The sequence below is a fragment of the Vollenhovia emeryi genome, unplaced genomic scaffold, assembly GCF_000949405.1.
Source record: "Vollenhovia emeryi isolate VEMERY1.0 unplaced genomic scaffold, V.emery_V1.0 DF940164.1, whole genome shotgun sequence".
Taxonomy (NCBI): Eukaryota; Metazoa; Arthropoda; class Insecta; order Hymenoptera; family Formicidae; genus Vollenhovia; species Vollenhovia emeryi.
Window position 1 is genome coordinate 1 of NW_011966202.1, and position 12027 is coordinate 12027.

At 37.2% G+C, this 12027-nt stretch overlaps 2 protein-coding genes across 2 annotated transcripts; one reads left to right on the forward strand and one right to left on the reverse strand.

Moving 5' to 3' along the window:
- Positions 1-25: 25 nt before the first annotated feature.
- LOC105556262 (WD repeat-containing protein 91) lies at positions 26-4843 on the forward strand. The gene is made up of 8 exons (XM_012003347.1): positions 26-256; positions 529-793; positions 872-987; positions 2488-2675; positions 2751-3066; positions 3145-3266; positions 3367-4021; positions 4117-4843. Exons 1-8 carry the CDS (start codon positions 137-139, stop codon positions 4264-4266), a joined length of 1932 nt encoding a protein of 643 aa, XP_011858737.1. The 5' UTR covers positions 26-136; the 3' UTR covers positions 4267-4843.
- Positions 2761-12021, reverse strand: LOC105556261 (transcription initiation protein SPT3 homolog). Its single transcript, XM_012003346.1, has 9 exons — positions 11726-12021; positions 11537-11652; positions 10877-11125; positions 10718-10799; positions 5802-6032; positions 5404-5718; positions 5136-5323; positions 4899-5055; positions 2761-2839 (listed from the first exon to the last, which is right to left on the reverse strand). The coding sequence occupies exons 1-8, from the start codon at positions 11763-11765 to the stop codon at positions 4918-4920; spliced, it is 1359 nt and encodes a 452-aa protein (XP_011858736.1). The 5' UTR covers positions 11766-12021; the 3' UTR covers positions 2761-2839; positions 4899-4917.
- Between the last annotated feature and the right edge of the window lie 6 nt (positions 12022-12027).

A 12027-nucleotide genomic window follows, 5' to 3' on the forward strand; every position in this document is an offset into this window, starting at 1 on the left:
CAACCCTACATCCGGGCGAAGTGTTGCGTGCGTTGCGTGTTGTGCTCCTAGTGGGGAATCAAGATGGCCGAGGGATGACAATATGCAGCTGTCAACTGGTGCGAACGAATAACATTTCAAAGAAATTGGAGGGAAAATGTCTCACGTACAGTATGTGGACGAGTTGGTAAAGGAGTACCTACTCTTCAGAGGTTTTAGTCAGACTCTGAAGGCTTTCGATAATGATCTGAAGGCGGAAAAGGAAAAAGGATTTAGGGTGAGGATTATAGCAAGATAAACAACAAAGTGTTTAACCAAATCAGGGTATGCCTGATCAAGAGGTCGAGACTCAGGATAATTGTGTGATACATTCGTCATTGTTTCTATCAGCGCTTGCTTCATTCTGCTGCTACATATTCACTTACATTTCTTATACACAAGGTGTCATATGAACAGATACATTTGTACATACCTAAACTATACATTCATATTGGTAAGGAAATTACATGTCGACCGTTTAATAGCACTCGACGATGTTTGGTTGAACAGGTAGACAAAATAGTCGATCAATTAATGCAATACATATATAATTACGACTTGACGTCACTGAGGGAATTATGGGGACACTTGGACACTAGAATGTTTTGCCGACTGGAGAGCCATTTTACGCCCGCGATCAGAAAGCTGGAGAATGCCGTGCTAAAAATGTACTTGGTAAACGCGGCTGTGAACGGTAAGCAAGACAGGATACAGGAGTTCTTCACCAAAATGGCACCGGAGCTGCAGGGTCATTCAGAATGGAAGGAATGGTTTGGTACGTCCCTCGTTCCCTATGAATTTACAACACTGCAAATCTCCGAGATTATAATTCGTATGCTTTATGACATTGCAGCTCTCGCTTTTATCAAAAATCCCGAAGACAATCCGGCTTACTCTGTCCATTTTAGCAGGCAGTGGCACGATACCATGTTGGTATCCTTACATAATTTCCTAGCAACCATCTTTCAAGTAAGTGAAAAAGCACTTCCCTTGCAAAGCTGGCGTGGTTTCTTTATTCCATCTTTCAAATTGCTCGTTTTTATTTTTATTTATTGGCCTGTTTTTAGTCTTACATTGTTTTTGTACTCGAAGGCTTCTCAGCTCACTAGTTGTATAAATCTGAAGTCAGATTTTTCAAATTTAAAGAATTCAAGAAACCGACTAACAATTGCTCAGTCGTCAGTAAGCATCGTGATATTATCGGACACGAATTTGATTGGGATAATCCGGTAATTTTACACATGGAGCCACATTTTAAAAAACGAGAAATTGTTCTACATTAAGAAGTCTCTTGAACATACGATCAACCTACAAGATACCGAAAACCTTAGCTTTATTTATGACAAGATTGTACTTAATTTATTTACTTGTTTATATAATTAGTTATTTATTTGTTCTCTCCGTGTCTCTTGCTTTGTGACCTGTCGTACGAACGCAGACTGTTTTACATTGTAACGTTTTCAGTGTCCCTTCAAACGCTGACAACGTTTGACACTTTGACAAGTAGTTCAATTTTTTAATTTGTTAACTCTGTATTCTTACTGTGCGGAGTGATTCCATTTCCTGACTATGCACTTCTACACAATCGTATTCTTTGATATATCACCTGTAAGTTTTAGCGACATTGTTGCGTACTTATATTTTATAAATTCAACTTCTGTATTTTCGCTCACACAATGTAACTTTTTGTAATTTCTTGCTGTCACATCTAATAGGTGATACTTGAGAAGGACCAGTATTACTGGTCAAAACGTCGTGTATTAATTGAAAATATACTTTGCCAGTTATCGTCGATATAATCCTTTTATTGTCGTTTTCAAATTTAAAATGACCGATCCGATATGGCGGACTAAAATATTTTAAAAAATGTTCAATTTATATGAGAGTCGATTGTAAAGAGTTTCAAACTTTTATGTACACCTTATTAAGTCGTTCGAATTATGTTCAAGATATATTTTCCTGATTTGAAGAGGATGAATTTGCCAAAAAGATCAAAATAAAGATATTTCAATAATTTATTATAAAATTGAAATTTACGAAAAATGACAAAGTAGTAAATATGTTATGACGTGTCGATTTTTAATAGTTTGTTCATAGATAAATCTGTCTGAAAAATGCCCTTTTTCACTTTTATTTGTTTCTAGTAATTTAATAATTAAACATTTAAACTATTTGCTATTTATTTTTATTTCCTTATGCTTCTCAGAGTATACCGTAATAATACAATCAGCCTAGCAGTTACTTAAAATTACTAAAATTAAAGAAAAAATAGGTAGGACAGTGTGTGTCCCTCCATGTCTTAAAGGGTTAATCCGATTTAATAGAAAATACTTTATATTAAAAAAATGAGTATTTTTTAACGCGCTACTTTGTAATGCACTATTTTGTAACAAAACAAAGATAAAAGACATGCGATTGTATGGTATGAGATATGATATGAACAAGAAATTGAATATGCCGTTATCTTAGTGTATGCCACAGCCAACATTACTCACGATTGACGAAGACACGAATAAATTGAAACGTTTGCAAGAGGAAAATGAAATGCTGAGGCAACGGTTGAGCGAATCTGTTAAGATAGAAAGCATATCGGATGTGAATCCGGGTCCGGCACCTCAACATCCTCCCCTCATGGATGATTTTTACATTATTGCTCAGTACGTCTACGTCCATTGTATTCCGTAAAAAAAGTAGTTGTACAATTTAATATAACAATGACTTATAACTAACAGAGAGTCGCCGTTACTGGAAAATCCAAAGACACTGAGGAATCTCATAAGAAATATTGGCGGTGGATCCAGTCCGATCCTAAGTAGGAAGCCTGCAACAAATGTGAAAAAAAATGCAGAACCTGAAATGATCTCGACTAAACGGACGAACACGAAGGGACGGGTGAATTCGATTAGCAAGTCCGAGGCAGTCGCCAAGAGGAGCATCAGCTGTGATTCAAGATTAAATAGTTCTAGGAAAAGAGACTCTTCTATGGATACTGCTGTCGAAAGGAAAACCAAGGAGAAAATAGATTCCAGTTATATTCTTTTAAGTCAGGTTAAAGAACATTACTAATCTCAGCAAGCCTCAATCGTTAATTACAATCGCCTTTGTACAACACGGGAACGTTTACAGGAGGAGTACACGGAGCACAAAACCTCCATAATTCAATGCAAGAGTAACGCAAGCGGCTCGTACGTCGCAACGGGCGACGCCGACGGTGTCATCAAAGTGTGGACACCGATTCCTTCACCAAAGTAAGAAACGCGTTCACACGGTCTTTCTGTCAACATTTTAATAAAAATTTAATAAAAAACATTAATTATATGTAATTCTTGGCATTTATACTTGTATTAGGACTGTTACTACGTTCACTTCCGCCACGGCAAATTCTAACAAGGCTATCACCTCGCTGGACTGGATATCGAAAAACGAGCGCTACTTCCTGCACGGCGACAACAACGGTTTAATCCAGTTACACGACACGCGAGATTGCAAAACGCTTTGGGATATCCAGCACGAGAATTCGCGGATCGTCACATTGATCTGCAACCCGACGGAATCGACGTTCGTATGCTCTGTGTCGAATGGCAGCGAGGGTAAACTGTTGCTATACGACATAAAAACGAGGAAGCTTGAGAGAACGTTGCCGCTGGAGCAGAACGTCACCGCATTATGTTCCGCTTTCAATCACAATGGCCAATTACTTATCACGGGACTGTCCAATGGCAATATACTGATACATGATCTGAGGCGAAACGAGATAATAGACAATCTCAACTGCCACTCTAGCCCAATAATCGACATAGAATTAATTAACGATTTTACGAATATATGCGCGCAAAGCGAGGACGGTAAGCTATGCCAAAGGAGCTTGAACCACTTTGGAAAGATCCTGTGGGAGACCAAAATTAAGATCGAGAAGAACCCCGTTCACGGAAAATTATTTACCTTCGATCAGAGCGGCAATTATATGTTACTCTGCACACAAACCGGAGGAAATATATACAAGGTACGGTTATGCGCAAGATATACAGGTATCAGGCTCGATATATCGATCGGGTGTATAGTATTAAAAAATTTATTCACGCAACTTTTCTGTTCTAGATGCCACCAGGCGCGCAAGGGAAGATTTTAGAACTAGGTGGGCACAAGGGTACCCTGTGTTGCGACTGGTCGACTGCCAATCAATCTGGAACTTGCATAACCGGGGGCGCAGAAGGGAAAGCACGGGTGTCGACACTACTCTCACCATGATATAGAAACAAAATTAGCATCTGTGTAAATTCGTAAGACGGATAGACAGTTACTGATGATATTAGCTGAAGATCTTGTAGATATTATTTCATTCAGTGTGCTAAACTTGTGAGTGACCGTAGAATAAGTACGTCGTGTTAGGTTTTAATATCACACTGTATCGCCAAAGCGTTGGTAATTCGTGTAAAAAAATTCAAATATTTTATGAAAAGTACAATGTGTCACTCTTGCAGCAATCACAAGCAGTAGTATAATAACCGTATTTTATCTTTTGAAAAGCAATCAGGGACTACCAAATGTACAGAGAATATTGTAATTATTTTAAGGAGGATTATAAATATCTCTACAATTATTATTACGTGACTTATTCGTTTTTATAATATAACAAAAAGCGATTAAAAAAAAGAACAATATGGTCTCGTGTGCAAAGTTATAATTTAAGGGAATGAAACATATGTACAAGAAATCAAGAAAATGTCAATAAATACGAGTCAATTTTAGCGTTGCATATGTCATGTATCATTTCCTGACTGTTTGCAAACAATCTCGACTAATAAATTATGGGATAGATTATTAATCCTATTTTGCTTTTTTCTTTTAAACTAATTAATGTTACACATCGATCTTCTTACCTTCTTTAGCATTTCACATCTAACATGAGAGGAGTTTCAGGTGTGGTCGTCTCATGGACCATCTATTAAATGGACCTATCATGTCTAGCTGTGGAGACCAGTACCGCCTCAGGGCCTCAGTTATCTCGGAAGGAGTCAATGGTTTTATTATAAAATTCTACAAAGAAGAAAACAAACAATATATATTACGTCGCTTCGTGTCAGTTCAATTCTTTAACGAGTACAACAGGTATATACCTTACTATGATAGCGGGATTTAAATGTAAATGGATTAACGTAGTTAAGTCGTTGCCGATCTATAGCATCGCCGTGCATTTTACCTTGATCTTGCCGGACTAAAAAAGCGAGATCGACAATTTGAGCAACCGTTTCGTACGCAAGGTAAGACAAGATCGTTTGCGCTTGCTTTGACATAGTAACGTCACCTGTAACAAAAAATGATAACGAGAATATGACAAGATGTATGCGCTGCGCGTATAAATTTCAATGCTAATTGAGGCGGTACCGTCCAGGCAGATCCAATCGCAGAACTTGTGGCGATTTTTGTTCGCGAAGGAGACACGGCGCGCCTTGCTGAATTTCATGTAATGCACCTCATCCATGGACCTCGCCGCGATGTCCGCGCGAATGCATCTACGTCGCTTAACATCGTCAACGGAGGACGAGCTTTCCAGGAGTTCGCCCGTGTTGTCGAGCTGCTCGAGAAAACTCTGAAATGGCACTTTCTTCTTGGCGCTGTCCATCTGCTCGACGTCCACGGTATTTTGCGGTGTGTCGTGCGTGATGAGCTTTTGAACAGAGCTGCCCAGTTCTTTGATCTCTGAAAGAGGAAGCCGCACTTTGTGAGGAACAACGGTACAGTACGCACAATTGAAAGGAAAAAAAAACTTGTCGCACATTTACCAAGGTGTTTTATAATGCGCTGAAGCTTGACTTTGTCTTTACGCAAGAGAAAGAGTAGGTCTTCTCCGCTGATGACATTGCTCTTCTTCGAGCCAGCTCGTCTGTCCGCGATTTCGCAGGCTCTTCTGACAATCGTTTTTATCTGTTGCAGCACGACGTCCTCTATGATTTTCGCGGATTCGAGCAGCGGCTCGCTACTGTCACCAAAACCATGCATCATCTGTTGAATATCTGCACGGAAACCAGTCAAGCTGAGTTTAACATTTAAGCCTAATCTACAATGTCCTCTTTGCGTCAATAGCGTCAATTTTATTTTGTAGCCAGTGAATACGTTTAAATTTGTGCAAGTTGATAAATTGGACATTACACATCGTACATTATAATCGTACATTGTCGACAAATTTTTGAAGGATTTTGGTTTGCTTATATAAAACAAAATGTTTCGAGTATATAAAGATAAAGAGGAATAGAGTTAAAAAATTTAAAAAATTGAACTACTTATCAAAGTGCCAAGCATTGTCAGCGTTTGATAGGACACTGAAAACGTTACAATGTAAAACAGTCTGCGTTCGTCCGACAGGTCACAAAGCAAGCAACACGGAGAGGACGAATAAATAACTAATTATATAAACAAGTAAATAAATTAAGTGGTGCGTACAGTCTTGTCATAAATAGAGCTAAGGTTGTCAGTATCTTATTGTAAGTTGATCGTATGTTAAAGAGACTTCTTAATGTAGAACATTTCAGCAATTTCTCATTTTTTACAGTGTGACTCCTTGTGTAAAATTACCGGATTATCCCAAATTCGTGTCCGATAATATCACAATGCTTACTGACGACTGAGTGATTGTTAGTCGGTTTCTTGATATCGTTGCGATGTTCGTTTATTCGTGTAACCATATGTCTTTTAGTTTGGCCAATGTATATCGCATCACAATCAATACAATTAATCCGGTAGACAAGCTCAGTTTGCTTAGAGTACGCGACTCTATCCTTCGCTCTTCTAATCAACACATTTAATTTTTAATTGAAAATATACTGTGCCAGTTATCGTCGATATAATCCTCTTATTGTTGTGAATACAGTTAAACGTTTCAGTCACGAACGTGATCCTCTTCGGTAACAGTGTGATTAAGAAAAACGCAAAGTCATTAGTTGAACGGTGACGAGTCGTTAACATAGAATTAATTTTAATTGTTATACAAAAAGAAACAAAGAACGTTATTTAAGATATATGCAAATTATGAGTAAGAGAGAGCGAAGCTGACCAAAGAAACCTCGTATTGTGAATAGTGCGCCGTCGTGATTTCACAGCAAAGCATCTCGACAGTCTGATACTTAGTTAGGTATCGGAAGGTTGCCTACAGATGGAGAAAAGATGATGAAGACGTGCAAGTTAATTATATAAAAGTGAAGCAGTACGAACGCCTGTTGGTATTACAATGTTCTAAAACGTTTCAGACCCATACGACACGTCGTACATCAGGCTTTAGTATTTTGCGTGGAGCCCAATCTGGCTTAGTGACTAATTATTGCGGCGATTATTAAGGCAATATGCAATAATGTCAGCATCAATGCAATTAGACAAATTAATATTAGTAAGACTCCAATAAAAACTATATTAAATTTAGTCTTCAGAACAATACATTTAGGTAAAAATTAATAGAAGACATTAAGGGCTATGTGAGTCGTCACCTGATCTTAGGTGGAAAAATTAATTATAGGTATAAGATAGAATGTTATAAGAGACTTCCTTAGTAGGAAGTTACATAGATTAGAAATGGAACGTTTCGGTCACGGCATGTGACCCTCTTCAGCCATACATTTATCACAGTTTAAACATAAGATTTAAAGAACAATAGAAAGACGATGAGTCACTTAATATTATATATCCAACTAACACGATCTGAGGGAACGCTGAACATTAGACAAATTAAACAAAATCAGCCCATAAGTATATCGCTTATTCGACACCAATTCAGTGCGCAACTAGTCAGTTTGCAGTAATTGAATTTTAGGATTAATAACTGCGGAATGTTCTGTACATAATTAAGACACCCGTCACAGATTGAGGGAGGTCCCAGGTTCGAGTCCTGGCTGGGGTAATATTTTTCGCAATAAGATTTCTTTACAGTACGGAGAAAGGGGTATGGTATTGAATGCTAAATTTAGCATTTAGATACAAATCATTAGAAATCGTTCATTGATTAATACGTGAATTTGCTGACGACAATATTCCATCTGACGAAACTGTGTTGTGTCTGAAAAGAATCCGGCGCACGAGACAGATGGAAAAACGGTATATGAATTCACATAATAAGATTCGAATTATTAGGCTGCCTATTTAACTCTATTTAGCTCCAATGTCCTGTACATTTCTACTGTGTGTACACACAGATCGCGCATCTAACCTTAGAAATCGCAACGGCGCTCACCATGAGTGTAATTCAACGATTCGGTGTCCGACGGCTTTAAAAATGACGCCTCCGTCATATTCGCTGACATGTACTGCTATTTTGTCAAATGACAACGAATAATGTAAAATGTTTGGAACGGCAATAAACGGGCATTCGTGGGCACGATAAATATTTACATTGAAACACTGACGCCACTGGCGGTGCTGCCACTCACCGCCACCGACTACCGAGCGCCGATGGCCGCGTTCAGCGGAAAAAGTTGCTTTTCAACTGTTGTAAAATCCTTGGGAAAATATACCTCAGAAAACCTTAAAATTTTATTTTAGAAAAATAAAAAATATGAAAAGTAAATTTGGGCACTTTAAACTTTTATTTAAGGTAAACTTAAAACTTACTTTAAGAATTTAAATGAAAACTTTAAGAATTGTGAAAAGTATGTGATATAATCACGAGACATGGCTCCTGCCCACTGATTGTGAATACGGCAACGCTTGCTGCGCGGCAAAAAAACTTGGCGCTGCTAAACCAGTGAAGTATACAATCTAAACTTTTACAATTACTTCTCATTCCTAATCCATAACTCGCGCGCGCATATACACAAAAGAAAGAAAGAGTTTAACACTTTAGTAAGGAAGGAGGAAGAGCGCAATTAACATTGGGTTTAGCAGCGCCAAATTTTTTTTAGTAAATAATAATGTCATGAATCAGGATCAATATGTATCTCACAATTAAATTAGAAAAGGTGATCTTTTAATAAAATATTTAGTTGTATTAAATTTGTTTGCATTGTTGAATAAGTATAAAAAATTTGTCTCATTAATATTATTTCCTTTATTTCTTCCGATAAAATTTTATGCTTGATATTGTTTGGATATAACAGTCTAATATAAAAAATAATAAAGTACCTAGTTTGTATAAATATTCAGTTTAGTTGGCGTCATTTGATATCATTACTTTTGTAGAGAAGATACTTTTAAGGGGGAAGCAGATAAAACTTTTTTTTTTAAATAAGATATTCAAAAAATTAAATTATATAATTCTTGAGATTGGATGACATTTATACTTGTTTATAATCCCGCGCGCGGTTTTCTTCTTACGAAAGAAAGTGCTATGCCGCGCGGTTCTCTAGCGGGAACTTCGACAGGCTTGGCTATCTAAAATTACTCTAAAATTTCTGAACTTTTAACTTCTTTAAGTAAACTCTTCGATTTGAAAGATTACTTTTAAAATTTTGTTGAAAGTAAATTTTCTCAAGGGAAATCTTGAATCTGATTGGCATATGCTCTTAATTATGGTAGAATCTAAGAGCATACTCAAATCAAATTTACGAATTTTACAACTGTTGTTAAGCTTCTTTCGTTGAACGCAGCCAATAACGACGGAGAAAGAGGAAGCAGCGAAAAAGAGGATACACATGTATTTAAAAAAATATATATATTTTTTTCTTTTTCGAATCAAATACGAAATAAAAGATGTACAAGAAATAAAATGAAAATAAATGTTCAGGATCTCTTTCGCCTGTTGCTCCAAATTGTCGATCTTTAATTATGTCAATAGGCAAGGATTACGCTCGTACGAACTATCATAGTTAGAAAAGAATTGAATAAGGATCTAAAAAATATTATGTTGATGAAGGACGATTTATTTGTAGACTCATTATTCGACCTGCTCCGCCGCGATGTGTTCTGGCACCACCTTAGCAACTTTACGGAATTCTTTGCATAGAGATTTCGGACATTGCATCTGTATCCAGCTGATGGGTACCATGGCAACACCTGTCAGATAATAATAAGTCAGTAGCAGTATGTATATATATACATATACAATAAAAACATGTATATATAAAGTAACTATTAATGTAACTGAGTTAAGTTACAGTTACAGGCGGAGAGAAAGTAACGAAGTTAAGTTAGAGTTACAAAAAAAAGTAAATGAAACTGTGACTTAGTTACAAGTAACGAGTTACTTCCCAAACCCTATTAGAGTAAGGTCCGATTTCACCAAACGCTGCTTAACTTTAATCTTAATTGAATTTGTGTTTGTCTCTTTTCAGAGTTGGAAACAGTTGGAAAGGAACATAGAACGAATTAAGCTAAGCTTAAAGTTAAGCGACATTGGTGAAACCGGGCCCAAGACAGAGGAAAAGGAAATACATTGATGGAAACATTTTGCTAGAAGTAAAATCGATAAAAAGTGAAACAAAAGTTAGTGAAGAATCACTTGATGTATCTCAAAATATAATTTTCCTTATGAAATTCAATGTGATACATGTAAGAATTAAAAAGTACTGTTGAAAAGTAGTAAAGAATTTATAAAATATTAGACGCAAAATTTACTAAATTTAACTAAAAACTGTTATACTTTTTGATGAAAAGTTGCCGAAATATCAAAACGAGATAATGAAACGGGCAGAGATTTTCAACTATATTTCAGCCAAATTTCATTGTACTTTCAGTAAAACATTTCCACCAAGGTACAAAGTGCACACTGAGCCTTTACCTTCCTCACTGTGAGCTATGACTACCCCTAGTTCATTTTCCGCAGTGCTCAACTGATAAGTGTGTATCTCCGTCATTGGCATCTATCGAAAGGTATAGGAAAGAACACAGGCGTATCCTCGATGCTTAAATGCTACCGTTTCGCAGAACAAAAGGATACAACTCTCGCGAGAATGATGTCTCCGGGTCGATAGCACTTGTACATCTCTATCTTGTCTTTGTCAATCGCACGGACGTCCTCCTTCCTCAGTATTCCTTTATAGGGTCTCGTCAGCACTGTGTCGCCAACGCACTTGATGCTGCACTTGCAAAATCTCTGATTAACTACCGTGATCATGGCGGTTACAATGTCTCCTGGTGCAGGGACAATGCTTTGTTCCGTTATACCATGTACCTCAATCGTACGAGTCTGAAAAGGATGTGTGTTTAGAGATATTCATTCGCATTGTTACGATAAACAAGACATTCGGTCTTTTTAACACTCGACTTAAAAAAATATCACTTTCGTACGTTACCGCAGTCCTCTTATTTTACTCTAAACTATTAACTATGCTTCTGAACTTCGTCTTAGCTTCTTCTGTATCTGAATTCGTGTTTTTCAAGCAGTGACCTTTTTACTTTTTATTTTCTCATCGCACAATTTATTGTGCAACTACTTTCAATTCACTCATTTGATTAATTCACTTTTCGCATTTTTAACTTGTGCTGATGAAGACATAGTGTAATCGAAATGTTCACTGTGTATTGTTAAAATCTGTGGGCCTGTCAACTCGCGTACTCGCGTGAACTACACGGTCGGTCTCACGATTCGGAGACTTACCTTGTCGTTTGTCACCAATTTCACGACGCCAGCGAGCTTCGAGTAGATGTAGCCCTGCTGCTCGTACGTGCCAGGTCCGGCTACGTTGTCTTTGTCGGCTATACATAATCTTTGACCTGAAAGAAATATTGGAAACCTAGTCTAATGCTCGCGACGCTGTTGAGTGGATAAAACTAAAGGAATAATTACCAGGCACACAGACGATAAGTTCGACGTCCTGTTCGGTCATTGTTTGTGTTACGTAATATGCACAGGCAAACTTGAATTTATCTATGAAAAATATTAATCTATTGTAGACAGTTGCCGTATCAGTGAAGCGGGAAAAGCTACAAATCCGAGAAACATAAGTACGAAGGGAAATTTGTTATATATTCGTGATATATTGAATTAATTTTAGATAAGAAAATTCTGCTTGACAAAATACACGAGGTTATGTTCAGTCATGTGTTCTCCTCGGTTGTCATTGGTTGTTATCACTGTGTATCTCCTTT